The sequence below is a fragment of the Oncorhynchus masou genome, chromosome 19 (genome assembly GCF_036934945.1).
Source record: "Oncorhynchus masou masou isolate Uvic2021 chromosome 19, UVic_Omas_1.1, whole genome shotgun sequence".
Taxonomy (NCBI): domain Eukaryota; kingdom Metazoa; phylum Chordata; class Actinopteri; order Salmoniformes; family Salmonidae; genus Oncorhynchus; species Oncorhynchus masou.
The window spans coordinates 13,111,134-13,128,155 of record NC_088230.1 but is presented as its reverse complement, the minus strand read 5'-3'; the positions used below and the strand labels follow the sequence as shown (position 1 = coordinate 13,128,155).

The 17,022-nt window shown below is 46.1% G+C and overlaps 1 protein-coding gene across 5 annotated transcripts in view; it reads left to right on the top strand.

Moving 5' to 3' along the window:
* Nucleotides 1–1,680: 1,680 nt before the first annotated feature.
* LOC135505824 (neurexin-3b-like) overlaps nt 1,681–17,022 on the top strand; it is a 450,362-nt gene continuing 435,020 nt past the window's right edge. For 3 of the 5 annotated variants that reach the window (XM_064924997.1, XM_064924996.1, XM_064924994.1), the window contains exon 1: nt 1,681–2,380. In XM_064924997.1, coding sequence (XP_064781069.1) covers nt 1,684–2,380 — 697 coding nt within the window. In that variant the 5' untranslated portion in view covers nt 1,681–1,683. Of the gene's footprint in view, nt 2,381–10,610; nt 10,641–17,022 lie in introns of all 5 variants that reach the window. The other 2 variants (XM_064924995.1, XM_064924993.1) reach the window with 1 other exon arrangement.

Genomic DNA, 17,022 nt, shown 5'->3' with positions numbered 1-17,022 from the left:
TTTAACCAGTATGAACGAAATTGCAAATCACTTTTTTTGTTCAATCCCTCAAGAACTGTTGTCCGCTAAAGATTATTACCTGTTTACCAACGTATTGGTTGTCCAGTATCCAGACGACCTGTCCCCAGAGCTTCCTATACAGTTCATCACTTTCAGTAACGTGTTGAGGCCGGCAATTAAGCAGAATGAGAGAGGCTCAGTCAAAGATGCTGCAGAATTGCTGCATTTGAATCAGCTCTCCCTTCTGCCCAGTTTCCCTGACGTTGCTACGGCAATCAAGCTGTTTTTATCACCTCTGTAAGTGTCGCTTCTGCAGCGAGATCGTTTCCTAAACTAAAACTCATGAAGAACTACCATGGAAGCATTTATGCTCTCAGTCTGATATGAGCTTTAGAACACCTGCGTAAGATCCACTCATTGCACTGGCGCCGTCTTAGCCTTGACCACAGCAGGTTCAACGATTTCCTCTTACTTCTAAAAAAAAGTTCTTTATTTTTTGTCTTATTCCTGAAGCCCAAGAAACCTGAACACCAGATTCTGGTCACCAGAAAGATTTCTTATTTTCATAATATTTCTATGCTGACTGAATGGGACACTACAATTCAAGCCTTCAACTCTCAGTGTATATAATGGTAATCTTATTTTAGTAATCCTGAAGATAACTCCAGTTGCTATTCAGATGAAACAAGTGATTGGTAGACCACGTCCAAAAATGAAAAATATTATGATAAACCTTTAATGTATGTTTATACCACTTGATCACTGAGATGCGACCAAATCAGAGTTTTACAAACTCGGCTCTCATTAGCTCAGTTGATTGTAGCACATAAAAGGGCAATTTCCTCACATGATGATTTTTGGAAGGCATACTTGTAAATCATTATTTTTATGATGATTTGGTGTGTTTTGAACCTCTATTTCTGGCACTATATTCATTTCAATACAACTTAATTTGTCCCCTCAGGGGCAATTAGCCATTAGCCAATAGTCAATAAATGCTTTTGGTGAGCTGGTACTCTTACGTGCGAATAATGATACAATTCCTGTTGTTTTTCAGTTACAGCTTTGGTTTGCCTAAGGCTGGACCAGCACATTTTATGCTGATTTAGACTGTTATGTTTCTCCCTTTGTGGAACCTACAGTCTAATCATGTTTTTTTTGTGAGCTGAGTAACTATACGGAATAATGATAGAATTTCTGTTTTGCAGTTACGGGAAGTTCTGCAAGGCCTGAACCTGGACTAGAACATACAGCACAGTGCCACGGGGCGTGGCTACGCATCTGAAGCCAAGATGGTCGCCGTCTGTTTTAATCCTTGCAGTCGCCTCAAAGGAAAATCATCGGATGGGCCTCTGTATCACTGACAGAACACACTGAGGACCAGCATTGTCAATCCTTAGGTAGGAAGACGGATATTTACTCCTTTGCCTCTCTGCTCGGATTGGAAGACTGGGATTCGACTGGAGGATTTTCGTCCTTTAAATAGCCTCTGGTCTGTATTACAATCAAAAGGATATTGTGTCATCTTCTTAAATAAAACATTGCACGCTTGGGACATACAGTACATTAAATATATCAGTCTTTGAAACAAAAAACACACCTGATGCTATTGACAATCTAAGGATCTCTCCCTCTAACATTTAACCCCAACTGGCACAGTCTACTCTACGTATTTTTTCCATAATGCATCCCTTTAGTCTCTCCCAGCGTGTTCTCCTGCTGCTCAGTACTCTGCTGGGCCTGTGCCAGGGTCTGGAGTTCACAGGCTCTGAGGGTCAGTGGGCTCGGTATGTCCGCTGGGACGCCAGCACCAGAAGTGAGCTCACCTTCCAGTTCAAGACAGCCGCGTCCGATGCCCTGATCCTCTACTTTGACGATGGCGGCTACTGCGACTTCCTGCTTCTCACGGTAACGGACGGGAAGCTCCAGCTCTGCTTCAGTGTCGACTGCGCCGAGACCACGGTCACCTCTGAGAAATCGGTCAACGACAGCCGCTGGCATTTCGCTACAGTCAGCCGACACAACCTCAGAACGGTCCTAGCCCTGGACGGGCAGACCAAGGCGGATGAGGTTCGACCACAGCGCCAGTTCATGAAGATCGTCAGCGACCTCTTCCTCGGAGGTGTACCCGGAGACATCAGGACCTCGGCCATCACCCTGCCGACGGTTAGAGAGCTGCCACCGTTCAAAGGAGTTATCACAGACCTGAATTACGGAAACAAGGTTCCCACGCTGATCAACAGTCAGAAGGTGCGTCTGGAGATGATGGGTCTCTGTACAGAGAACCCGTGTGAGAACGGAGGCCACTGCTCCATGGCTGATGGAGAACCGTACTGTGACTGCTCCAGAACTGGATATACCGGACGGTCCTGTGGTGAAGGTAAGATTGTTCAGTCTTACCGACCAATGTCTTTGTTGAATGTAGATAGCAAAAGGTACAAATAATGAATGCTAAAGGTGTTTATACAATATTTGAATTGAACGAACTGACTCTTTTCTCCAAGGTTTTTGCTACACTGTACCATTTCCATGTTGAAAAAAAACTATGTACAAGAGCATGTCGACAGATTCGGCTCGAGCAGAAAACATGGACATCTCTGTGTGGGTGGTTCCTCTTTCACAGTTTATTTCAAATGAATTGTATGTTGTATGTGGGAGTTATATTGGAAGTGATATACCAGGATATACCGTCTCTGCATTCTATTATTACTTTCATGAGAAATCTGTACAGGGATGCAATATTCTTTGATAAGAGTCATATTACAATGTTCAGTCATTTTTCTTCCCATATATTCAGCTCCTGCAAGTGTTACAGGGGCCAGAAGGTACAAAATGGTTTGAATAATAAGAAACAACTTTATCTTTCTCCTCTTGGTCACTTATGCCAAGGCTGCCTCTGCTATGTGTCTTATTGAAATGTAGTGCTCTGACAAAGCTCATAGTAAATTCCTACTTTAGTCCTTAGTTCTGCCTTCATGAGACAGGAAGCTACCGTATCTCTCAGACAACATCACCTCCTTCCTCTTTTTCATCGGTCTGGAGTGTATTGGGTGACTTAGAGACTAGAGACCCATGATGGCTGAGTTTGATTCACTGCTGACCCACTTCCCGTTACTGCCTGGTTAGGTCACTTCCTGGCTGGTTAGGCCAGAGTGAAAGGTTGAATAATGCCGCAACTCCATCTTGAAATACAGGGGATGAATGCACACTGAGTACTCCTCCATTTGTGGCTTGTTACCTTATACTGCAGCTCTTTTTCCCATTTTTGGTTCTAATTGTTTTAGGGTTTCAAACATTTATTTTTTATTTTGGATACGAGCTATTTACTCCACCCCACTGCTCTGCTTAGCATTCCAAAACACAAGGTATGGTATGTCAGAAAACCATACCTGTCTGCTGCACTGTCAGTCTCAGTGACTGGGCGTTATCCTTTAGTCTGGTTCCGTTCTCTCTCAGCCACTGTCTAACAATGAGGAGAGGAGAAGAGATCCATCCATTCGTTTGAGAGCTTCTCTCAGGCCGACACAGAGCTGCCATGGGAGCGATAACATTCTTGTGCTAAAACAACTGAGATTTAATAGGTTGCTTGTGATTCAGGATGACGGTTGAATAGAGGGCCATGTCACCGCCCCAGGGCAGTGCTTCTAATTTACAACGCAGCACTCCTATTGGCGGAGAGGACAAACGCCACTAGACAGGAGCACAGCACTGAGAGCACTCTCCTGCTGTGCTAACTTGAACAGCCCCCTGTGTCCAGCACGCACACAGCTTTCCAATCTCTCTCCCCTCTCTCTCTCTCTCTCTCTCTCTCTCTCTCTCTCTCTCTCTCTCTCTCTCGCTCTTTCTCTCTCTTTGTCTCTCTCTCTTTCTCTCTCTCTCTCTCTCTCTCTGTCTCTCTCTGTCTCTGTCTCTGTCTCTCTCTCTCTCTCTCTCTCTCTCTCTCTCTCTCTCTCTCTCTCTCTCTCCCCCACCCCTCTATATCTCTCCCTCCGATTAATTTATGTGGCTGATTGTTGATTACGCCGCAGAGACACTGAAGCATAATTAGGAGGATAATGAGAGCAGAAATGGCTAATTTGACCAGGAAACTCTGGGACAAATACCACACTAAATTCAAACTGACATCTGCAATCGACAACGCCTTATAGGGAGTTCTTATTGTTACAGTATGTCTACAAATGCTAAAGCATGTTGTTTTTTCTTCAGACACTATTGCACAGCAGTACAGTACAGAGAGCATATTTTGCACACATTGCTTAACATCAACGTTAGCACATGAGACATTAGAGACACAACCGTTCTTATGTCTGTGTCTGTGTAGTGTCTGTGTAGTGTCTGTGTAGTGTCTGTGTAGTGTAGTGTCTGTGAGACTGATTGAGGATTTTGATGCTGCATTATGTGTTACGCTAATGTGTAATGGGTGCAATCTGTCGGACCTGTACGTGTTTACTGTGTGTGTGTGTGTGTGTGTGTGTCTGTGTGTGTGTGTGTGTGTGTGTGTGTGTGTGTGTGTGTGTGTGTGTGTGTGTGTGTGTGTGTGTGTGTGTGTGTGTGTGTGTGTGTATGTAAGGCAGACTGGCTGGCTGCATGGCTAAAGACACACACACACACACGCACACACACAGCTGCAGTTAGAGTTATCCTAGCGGGCCCTGGAGCAGGATTCATACAGCAGGCAGATGGCAAGGCCCACTAGGCCTCAGAAGCATTTAGCATTTAGACTGGGATGGGCTGTATGACGTATGCTCAGCTCATAGTTTTCACAGTTGTTAACTTCAACCTAGCCTGCTTAAAGGCTGTGTATGCAATGTACAGTGTAGTGCAATTCAGTGATTAGCATTTGAATGTGTACATGAACTATAGGCTAAACTAATCACGTGACAATGGGTTAGTTTAGCCTATATTATAGTAGCTGAAACAAGAGGATTGGGTTTAGCCTAGCCTAGCGGAAACATCATCATCTGGCCTTAGCCCCACAGGATGATTAGGTTAGCCCTAGCTAGCTGAAACATCATCAACAGCAACATTATCGTCAAAGCCTGCCCTGGGTTAGCCTAGCTGTAGTTAGCAAAAGCTTCATTAGCAACTAGCAATCAGGATTAGGTTAGCTTAGCTAGCTGAAACTTCATATTATGACTTAGGTAGCCTTGCTAGTTGAAACATCATCATCATTAAACATTACATCAGCACCATCATCATTCCCCAGCCTAGGATGACTGGGATGTGCATACCTCGAACATAATCATTATCCCAGCCCTTAGCCCTCACCCCCAAAGAGCCACATAGAGCCCAGTCCGCCAGGATGACTGTGTTAGCCTAGCTAGCCCAGCTGTAACATAACCAGCATCATTATCCTAGCCCTCAGCCCTCATCCTGCCCACAGAGCTCCTAAACCACCAACCTGCAGAATAAGACAATAAACAGATGGCCATAAAACACATGTTCCATCTGTCCGCCCATGTGGATCAGGGCGTATCAGTGTTTAGGTGCGTCAGAGCGGAGGGGCTGGAATAAGACACCGTTTGCTCGCCCCCGTGCTGTTCGGTAATATTACAGCCATTGCGGTGAAGTGGTGTTATCATCAGTCAAATGGATGCGTCCCAAATGGCACCCTATTCCCTACATAGTGCACTACTTTTGACCAGAGCCCCATAGGGAATACATTGCCATTTGGGATGCTGGCAATACTATCATCAGTCAACGTGCAAAATGATTAATGATTTCTGCAGAGTCATTTGGAATGTGGCATATCTTATCTCTGTTCATTGTTTCTTATATGGCCTTGAAATGTAATGTTTTGTGTTCCCAAACCTATTAAATTAAATGAATAGATTTGACATTTGAAAGACTGGATGCCTCAGGGGTATTTTAATTACAAATGAGATATTCAGAATGTTAAAGCTATTATGAGCTATCGACACATGCTCTAGGATTATGTAACGTACAACCTGATTGCCATGTTCTCGTCATCGGACTTCTACAACTTCCTTCATTTTAATAAGCGGTCTAAAAAGACCTTATTGAACTATAAAAACTGCCCCGCGAAAACAGTAGTAATTGAAGGCTGGGGCAAACAAACTGTTAAACAAGTGCTGAAGAGATGACTAGGAGCTCGGCTTTGGGGATTAATAAACATACATGGAGAAATGACTGTTACAATAATCTTACTATGGAAATAGGTCAGGGGGAAAAAATAAAAAGAGGGAGGACTTGCCTGATGTGTGTGTGTGTGTGTGTGTGTGTGTGTGTGTGTGTGTGTGTGTGTGTGTGTGTGTGTGTGTGTGTGTGTGTGTATGTGTGTGTGTGTGTGCTTGCATGTCTGTGTGTGTGTGTGTCTCTGCGTGCGCGTGTGTGTGTGCATGCGCCTAATTCCAACACAAGCGGAGTGCAGAGTGCATTTGTGTCCGGTCCCAAGCCTGACAGTGACGTTAGAATTTCAGTGGGCTGGGATGGAGGATGGCGTCGCTCGCTGCTGTGGCTGGTTAAGTGGAGCAGGAAGAGGATTACACAGGAACCACATGTTCTCCTATCTGCCTTCCATTGGCTTGTTCTGGACACTGCAGCCAGCTCTGTGAAGGGAAGGAGGAAAGCTTTAGCTGCATGTGTTTTGCAACCCAGCATTTCACAGACACACACGCGCCAGGGACACCAAATCCTCCTCTCGCCTGCAGGGATGCTGTCTATCAGGCTTCTGCTACCTCCCCTCTTTAGTCTTTTGCCCTTCGCCCTTCGCTCCTTGTCTTTAACCCTGTGAGCCAATGTCGTACTCCGTAATCTGGCTACTTCAGCTACTAAAACATTAGCTGTTCCTGCAGGTGGTGCCTCCATTTTTTTTATTTGTTTTATGTTGCAATATCCATTGAGTATTTGTTGACCGTGTCACGTTAACATGAGTAACAACATGGCCGTCAGCGAACAACATGGCCGTCAGTGAACAACATGGCCATCAGTGAACAACATGGCCGTCAGCGTACAACATGGCCATCAGTGAACAACATGGCCGTCAGCGTACAACATGGCCGTCAGCGTACAACATGGCCGTCAGCGAACAACATGGCCGTCAGTGTACAACATGGCCGTCAGTGAACAACATGGCCGTCAGCGAACAACATGGCCGTCAGTGAACAACATGGCCGTCAGTGAACAACATGGCCGTCAGTGTACAACATGGCCGTCAGTGAACAACATGGCCGTCAGCGAACAACATGGCCGTCAGTGAACAACATGGCCGTCAGTGAATAACATGGCCGTCAGTGTACAACATGGCCGTCAGCGAACAACATGGCCGTCAGTGTACAACATGGCCGTCAGTGAACAACATGGCCGTCAGCGTACAACATGGCCGTCAGTGAATAACATGGCCGTCAGTGAACAACATGGCCGTCAGCGTACAACATGGCCGTCAGTGAATAACATGGCCGTCAGTGAACAACATGGCCGTCAGCGTACAACATGGCCGTCAGTGAATAACATGGCCGTCAGTGAATAACATGGCCGTCAGTGTACAACATGGCCGTCAGTGAACAACATGGCCGTCAGTGAACAACATGGCCGTCAGTGAACAACATGGCCGTCAGCGAACAACATGGCCGTCAGTGAACAACATGGCCGTCAGTGAACAACATGGCCGTCAGTGTACAATATGGCCGTCAGTGAACAACATGGCCGTCAGTGAACAACATGGCCGTCAGTGAACAACATGGCCGTCAGCGAACAACATGGCCGTCAGTGAACAACATGGCCGTCAGTGAACAACATGGCCGTCAGTGAATAACATTGCCGTCAGTGTACAACATGGCCGTCAGTGAACAACATGGCCGTCAGCGAACAACATGGCCGTCAGCGAACAACATGGCCGTCAGCGAACAACATGGCCGTCAGCGAACAACATGGCCATCAGTGAACAACATGGCCGTCAGTGTACAACATGGCCGTCAGCGAACAACGTGGCCGTCAGTGAACAACGTGGCCATCAGTGTACAACATGGCCGTCAGCGAACAACATGGCCGTCAGCGAACAACATGGCCGTCAGTGTACAACATGGCCGTCAGCGAACAACGTGGCCGTCAGTGAACAACGTGGCCGTCAGTGTACAACATGGCCGTCAGCGAACAACATGGCTGTCAGTGAACAACATGGCCGTCAGTGAATAACATGGCCGTCAGTGTACAACATGGCCGTCAGCGAACAACATGGCCGACAGTGAACAACATGGCCATCAGTGTACAACATGGCCGTCAGCGAACAACATGGCTGTCAGCGAACAACATGGCCGTCAACGAACAACATGGCCGTCAGTGAACAACATGGCCGTCAGTGTACAACATGGCCGTCAGTGAACAACATGGCCGTCAGCGAACAGCATGGCCGTCAGCGAACAACATGGCCGTCAGTGAATAACATGGCCGTCAGTGTACAACATGGCCGTCAGCGAACAACATGGCTGTCAGTGAACAACATGGCCGTCAGTGTACAACATGGCCGTCAGCGAACAACATGGCCGTCAGTGTACAACATGGCCATCAGTGAACAACATGGCCGTCAGTGAACAACATGGGCACAGGTAGCAGGACTGAGTGGCCATTTTGAGTACCTCCATCATGCCCTCCACTCTACCCCTTTCACCACTATAGATAGCTGCAGCTACCAGCACAAAATAAAAATAACCCTCTTCCCACATGTTCAGTGGGACTTTACAGCCTCCATGCAGATAACACGATTGAGTGGCCATTTTGAGTGTATGCCCTTCACTTTAACCACTTTCTATCTATCAAATAAATACAAGAAACCCTCTTCCCACACGCTGGTTGGTTGGTTGGGTGGGAATTGAATGGCCTCCAGTGTGGCCGGCCGGCCAGAGATCTAACCACGGCAGCTAGCGTTAATTGCTTTGAATCAAATTAATATCTGATATGGCGTATTAGCCTGGCACTTTAAACATCTAATACAGTCCTTCTTAATTACGATCTGTTTCATTTCCTCCCACTACATGTTGCTCTCAGGGGCTGATTAAAGAAATCTGTTGGCATTTAGCTTTTACAACCGTTCCAGCTACACGCGCACTTGCTCGCACTCGCTCGCACACACACACACACACACACACACACACACACACACACACACACACACACACACACACACACACACACACACACACACACACACACACACACACACACACACACACACACACACACACACACACGCACGCGGCCGAGTGGCCAGGGTTAAGATGTCTTGAGGTTAAGGAGGGATAGCCGAAGACAGCTGTAGCATAGCCGTGTGTGAGAATTCATGGCATTCCGTTGTGCGGTTACTTCATGTGTGTAAATTCAATGTGTTACATTTTATTTTATTTTTATTTATTTTTTACATGACACTCTAGAGCTAGAAATATTATAGACTAAACATTTATGTAGGTTCAACATCCTCCGAGGCTTGCAGCGTTGGGCCTCTGGGTGTTGAGTTTCAGGGCTGTAACTTTCAATCATTTTTTACCCGATGAAAACGATGCTGAACCCCTGAAGGAGTAAACAGTGTGCATTCCGACAAGCCAATGTGAAGTCAGGGGAGGTTGTGATGGTGTGCAGAAAGGATTTGGGTCGGCAGTGAAGTGAACTCTGGGGGCTGGTGGCGGAGGGTTGGGTTGGCGGGGGAGTCGGGGGGGGGGCTAGACGATCGGCCCGGGGGGGTTTCTAGATATCCACAAACCTCACAACATCATAAATCCACATCTGGCTCTCTACAGGAGCTGGGATTTATGCCTCTATAGCTTTAACTATGTGTATGTGAGGAACACTGTGGTATATACAATGCTAAATATTATGTCTCTCCTGAAATATTTGCTGCGATTTGAAAGAGTTGTTTAATTAATACAATTAATCAGATTAATTGATGGTGATTTACAATGTACAATCTGGTTCCCTGAAAGGATGGGACAGATGTTTCATGTGTTCTTCTCTCCACAGGATTTTTTTGGTGTTGTTTATTTTTAAACAGGCATGTACATGGACAGCTCTGGTCCTTTACATGTTAGCAGAAAAATAATGCTTCCGTGTGTGTTGTTAGGTATTTATTTTGCATGATAGACACCATGCAAGCCAAAGCAGTGTGATGCTAATGCTAGGTACCTCTCTGCCTTCTCTTCCCTCCCCCTGCTATCTCCTCAGCAGCCGTTCAGAGGAAACCAGGTGAGTTCTGTTTCTCAGATGAGACTCACATACGGAAGGAGGAGAAGGTTCAGTAGTTACAGGACACATTTTCAGACAGCACGCACAGTACGGTGTACAGCAAGATAATAAAGTAAATACGAACGTAAGAAATATTACAACGTCCACATGCATCACAGAAATTTGCAAAAAATAAACTGGTCTATCAATAGGCCTAAAGAAATCAACGTGATTAACATTTTTGCAGCGTAGTCGTGCCTGATGCTTCTACCACATTTTGATCTAAACATGAAGCTTTTCCATGCCCTACGGAAAGCTTTGTTTTCAGTGTTGATAGCCATGCTTTGCATTTATAGCGAAGCATGCCTGACCACAATGCAGCAGTATTGGTGTGTTCTTATACTCTCTGTCTCCATCTCGCCTTCTTCTTCTCCCTCAAGGCTTAGCACATCTGAAGGCATCTGAGTCAGGTACGATCTCTTCTTTTCTCTCTCCTCGCCTGCTTTGGGGTCAGATTGAGTGTGTGTGTTTCTCTCTGCACTGCCCCTTCGCAGCCACGTCTCCTCTACCTGTCAGTGTGTGTCAGTGTGCTCTGCTGTCATCGTAGTGTTGCAGGGGAGGATGGAGCTGCACGGCATGTCCTGATCATACTGTGCCCCCTCCCGTGCCCCCTCCCGTGCCCCCTCCCGTGCCTCCCGTGCCCCCTCCCGTGCCTCCCGTGCCCCCTCCCGTGCCTCCTGTGCCCCCTCCCATGCCCCTTCCCCAGGTTTCTCTGTATTACATAATGGTGTGTTGGCTCACTGCTGTGTCTAACAGTCTAACATGCAGTGGCAACATCTGCTCTTCCTACTCTAGCCTGACCTCAGCAGATAATGACTGTGTGTGCGTGTGTGCGTGTGTGCGTGTGTGCGTGTGTGCGTGTGTGCGTGTGTGTGTGTGTGTGTGTGTGTGTGTGTGCGTGCGTGCGTGCGTGCGTGTGTGTGAGAGAGAGAAAGTGTGTGCACGTGTATGTGAATGCTTCCTCCATATGTGTGTTTGCGTGTGTGTGTATTGCAGTTCAGGGGAAGATGCTACTCTGCCTGGACTCTGGCCTAACAACACAGTCCCACACTACAATATTCTCCCGTCACCCCCACATCCCTGTCAGCCTCACACATGTATGAGCTGGCAAGCAGTTAGTGGCACATGACATATACAGGCTCCTAGTCCACTCTGGTGCTATGTGAGAAGACATGGAGGAGGATGATCCTAGCATGATGCAGCTGATGCAGTTTATACAGGGTCACTGTGATCTTTCATTTGAATGCATCTACCACTCTGGGCTATGATCTGTTTGCATGCATGTTACTCAATGCTTGGCTGGGGGTGTAAAGGTTGGTAGTTCTTACTCCCTTACTTACTGCCTTATAGATGAATAACACTAGTTCAAGCCTCCTTTTTTCTCCTTTCTTTCCTGCCCTCCTCTCAACCCGGGACGCCACTCTCCCGCTCTTCCTCTATGGATCCCTTCTTCTGCGTATCTATAGGTAGAAACAAAGGTACAGAGCTCTTTTCCTTATCAACTCTTCTGTACTTTACTGTTCCCTTCTGTTCTCTACTGTTCTATGCTGTTCTCTTACTGTTCTCTACTGTTCTCTGCTGTTCTCTACTGTTCCCTTCTGTACTCTACTGTTCCCTTCTGTTCTCTACTGTTCTATGATGTTCTCTACTGTTCTCTGCTGTTCTCTACTGTTCTCTGCTGTTCTCTACTGTTCCCTTCTGTTCTCTACTGTTCTATGATGTTCACTACTGTTCTCTGCTGTTCTCTACTGTTCCCTTCTGTTCTCTACTGTTCTATGCTGTTCTCTACTGTACTCTACTGTTCTCTGCTATTCTCTACTGTTCCCTTCTGTACTCTACTGTTCTCTACTGTTCTATGCTGTTCTCTACTGTTCTCTGCTGTTCTCTACTGTTCCCTTCTGTTCTCGACTGTTCTCTACTGTTCTCTGCTGTTCTCGACTGTTCCCTTCTGTTCTATACTGTTCTTTGCTGTTCTCTACTGTTATCTGCTGTTTTCTACTGTTCTCTGCTGTTCCCTTCTGTTCTCTACTGTTCTATGCTGTTCTCTACTGTTCTCTGCTGTTCTATGCTGTTCTCTACTGTTCCCTTCTGTTCTCTGCTGTTCTATGCTGTTCTCTACTGTTCTCTGCTGTTCTCTACTGTTCCTTTCTGTACTCTACTGTTCTCTGCTGTTCTCTACTGTTCTCTGCTGTTCTCTACTGTACTCTCCTGTTCTCTACTGTACTCTACTGTACTCTCCTGTTCTCTACTGTACTCTACTGTTCTCTCCTGTTCTCTACTGTACTCTACGGTACTCTCCTGTTCTCTACTGTACTCTACTGTACTCTCCTGTTCTCTACTGTACTCTACTGTACTCTCCTTTTCTCTACTGTACTCTACTGTACTCTCCTGTTCTCTACTGTACTCTACTGTACTCTCCTGTTCTCTACTGTACTCTACTGCACTCTCCTTTCTCTACTGTACTCTACTGTACTCTCCTGTTCTCTACTGTACTCTACTGTATGCCCGGGGAGCTGTCTGATTCCTAACAGCTTGTTAATGGCGTTGTAGAAGGCTGCCGGAAACGCAGTTGACTACTGTATGGCGTGTGAGTGAGGGTGTGCATGTTATTGTACAGTACTGTACCACTGAGATGTATGTTTTCATCTGATCTGTTTCACTTCACTGTGTCCTTCAGCTCAACAGCAGTTGATTGGAATACTGGACCTGACATTTGGCGTCATAATACTGACGTCAGAGTGAAGGATTATTGGCATAGTAAAAAGTCATGGTTTGGTTTCTACCCCACATTATTATTGTGAGTCATGGTTTCTGTGCATAGTGATTTGTAAGACTTGTTTCATAATTGATACAAAACCATGTGTTACAGTGTGTATGCCTCCGGACAAATTTCGGGTTAAATTAAATGATAAATTATACATTTCAACTTATTCCTGTTCGGACGGAAACCCTGTATGGTTTTATTAATATACAGGTTGACTGAATTCATATACAGGTTGACTGAATTCATATACAGGTTGACTGAATTCATATACAGGTTGACTGAATTCATATACAGGTTGACTGAATTCATATACAGGTTGACTGAATTCATATACAGGTTGACTGAATTAATGTACACATTGAATACCCATCTGTTCTGCTGTGATGAGGGAATCTGCTTTTAGCCAAGTACATTATATCAATGTATGCTGTATTCTGCCATAGACAGCTGCTTCCCCAGCTCACCTTATTTCCAAATGGGAGAGTTTGTTCACATAGTGGTGACTACTCATACAAGGCTACGTAAGGATTGGGGGGATGAGGGGGATGGGGAGGTGTGGAGGAGAGGTGTGGGGGTGGCTGACTAGAATGACATGAAGAGGGATAGGACCATACGACAACGATGGTGACATAGAAGAGAATCGGAGGAACTTGTCACAGAATGCTGAGGATGGTTCTATTCATTTCAAATTCTCACCCAGGGTTATATTGTACTTCCTGCTGGAATTTCTCCAAAGGAAATGTGAGATTCTTGACATCATTCACCTAACTATACGTGTGCACTTGGCAGAGTGTAGAGAGGCTAAAGAGAGATGTGTGACCTGTTGCCACAAGAAAAGGGCAACCAGTGAAGTACAAACACCATTGTAAATAAAAACCCATATTTATGTTTATTGCTTTTCCCTTTTGTACTTTAACTATTTGCACATTGTTGCAACACTGTGCTGAGAGGGAGAGCGAGAGAGAGAGAGAGAGAGAGAGAGAGAGAGAGAGGACGAGAGAGAGGACGAGAGAGGGAGAAAGCGCGACAGAGAGAGAGGGGGAGAGAGAGACAGAGACAGACAGACAGACAGACAGACAGACAGACAGACAGACAGACAGACAGACAGACAGACAGACAGACAGAGAGAGAGAGAGAGAGAGAGAGAGAGAGAGAGAGAGAGACAGAGACAGACAGACAGACAGACAGACAGACAGACAGACAGACAGACAGACACAGAGAGAGAGAGCGAGAGAGAGAGAGAGACAGACAGACAGACAGACAGACACAGAGAGAGAGAGAGAGAGAGAGCGAGAGAGAGAGAGAGAGAGAGAGAGAGACAGACAGACAGACAGACAGACAGACACAGAGAGAGAGAGAGAGAGACAGACAGACAGACAGACAGGCAGACAGACAGAGTGATTTGTTGGAGGGACGGTATAACGCCCAGGGACAGTCAGTCAGTTATCTTTGTGCGTCAGCCAGTTTGTCGAGGCCAGCCATCTCTAATGTGAATATGGAGCAGAAGGATCACCTTGTCTTGTTATTCACAGTCACATCTGGGCTAGTACAAATACAGGACAGTTAGTCCAGCCTAATGGCAGCTTGACAACCAGAGCTCTGCTCCAGATAGCATCAAGAATATGTGGTCCACTGGGGTCACCAATGTGAAAATGTAGGCTATGCACTCACTATATTCAATTGCTTTGGAAGAAAGTGTGAGCTATATTAGCATGTTTATATTAGCAACATGCTAGCACCCTGGGGCAAGTCAAACATAGTTGTGCTCCAGTTAGCAACATGCTAACCCAAGATAGATCACAGCCTGTCGTTTCCAATGGGAACAAATTAGTCATAGTGGTCAGAACAAGCAAGGAGGTTGGCAGAGCCAAGCACCAGCTAGCGAGATCCTATTGGCACATTCTAGCAAGCATTTGCATATTTTCGTTAGGGAACGCCCACTCTGTTTGCCTTTGCTACTCTGTTTGCCTCTGTTTGCCTTTGCTCTCCTTCTAATCAATGCCATTTTTTTTTACATTTTGGCAAAAGTTAAATTCTACAAAACTTAGTCCACTCTACTTGTAAAATATTGTCGTTTTGGGAACAGAACAGAAAACCGTATTGAGATCAAATGTTTAATTGATGAGGAAATTGGCAGAATGTCGTCCAAAATCCTTCTGGTTCCATCTTCTCCCACTGCCAGCCGCTGGGCTTCCTCTCACCACCATCCTTGGTAGTGAGTGGAAACGCCAAGAGGATGCTTCACATTTATACATCTGGTGAAATATCTGTCTCATTGTTCTATCTGTGGCCTGATGGTGATGGCAGTCAACCAGTGGCTGTGCCCCACTTAGCAACATGCTCCAGTTAGCTAGCTGCGGGGCTACTGTTAGTTAGCATGTGCCCACTGCCCCAGCCAGCATCTTGGGATATGCTGCTATAGCACTGGCCAAAGGTCAAATGACACTCTGGTTCATGACAGTCCATGCATGGACTGGCCCATTATTTGCTCAGTGACTTATGACAGTATTATAATCCACATTACAGTATCTTCACTAGGAAAGAGTCTGATTGTACATACAGATTTCTATTTACTTTAAGAAAGCTCAGTGTCCACCAGAGAATCCAGCGTAAGCCTTTTTTTTTCAGACTTTTTCTTGCCCCCAGGGGAAAACTGTGGTTGTGTGATTTCAGCAGGCAGCCCTCTGGCTGGGGTCCTATCCAGACTGTTTTAAAGACAGAAGAGGAGTAGACTGAGGACTCCCTGGAGAGAAAGGCGGTGGGATAAGACCCTGAGAGGAGGGAGGGAGGGAGGGAGGGAGGGAGGGAGGGAGGGAGGGAGGGAGGGAGGGAGGGAGGGAGGGAGGGAGGGAGCTCTTGTCTAATCTCTCTCCATATAAGTCCTGGAAGTTCTTCTGGGGTCCTGGAGTCACACTCTAATTATCCTTCTGCTGCTGCTGCCTTCCCTGCTGCCTGTGTCTGCAAAGTCCGGCACCGCAAAGTTCACATAGCTTTACTCTTTCTTTCTTTCTTTCTTAAAGAGTTCCCTGTTTATTCTCTGCTTATATGTGGTTGTGTATCTACCTCCCCTATTTTTATCTCTCTGTTCCCTGTTTATTCTCTGCTTATATGTGGTTGTGTATCTACCTCCCCTATTTTTATCTCTCTGTTCCCTGTTTATTCTCTGCTTATATGTGGTTGTGTATCTACCTCCCCTATTTCTATCTCTCTGTTCCCTGTTTATTCTCTGCTTATACGTGGTTGTGTATCTACCTCCCCTATTTCTATCTCTCTGTTCCCTGTTTATTCTCTGCTTATACGTGGTTGTGTATCTACCTCCCCTATTTCTATCTCTCTGTTCCCTGTTTATTCTCTGCTTATACGTGGTTGTGTATCTACCTCCCCTTTTTCTATCTCTCTGTTCCCTGTTTATTCTCTGCTTATACGTGGTTGTGTATCTACCTCCCCTATTTCTATCTCTCTGTTCCCTGTTTATTCTCTGCTTATACGTGGTTGTGTATCTACCTCCCCTATTTCTATCTCTCTGTTCCCTGTTTATTCTCTGCTTATATGTGGTTGTGTATCTACCTCCCCTATTTCTCTCTCGCTCTGAATTCTCCCATCAGAGCATGATTATTAAGGGGTCAACTATTGCTGTGTATGCTCATCTGTTCCTCTCATCCCAACCTTCTCTCATCTCTGTCCCAGTGGGAGTTAGGAAGGGGGTTAGGGTTCAGTCTCCATAGCCTACTCTCAGCGAGCAGTCGGTCTGATGGTATCTGTCTGATGCTGTTAGCCTCTGATGCTAGCTCCCAGCTACAGTAACACTCGGATGAAAATATGCCTTTCCCTTACTTTTCCCATGTGCTGTTTTTCCTCTCCTATCCTCTCCTCTTTCCCCTCAGTTCCTCCCCTCCTCCTCTCCTCCTCTCCTCTCCTCCCTCCATACTCTCATCTCCTCCCCTATTCTCCTCTCTGCTCCCCCACCATACTCTCTTCCCTTCTCTTCTCTTCCCCTCCCCTCCTCTCCTCCTCACCTCTCCTCCTCT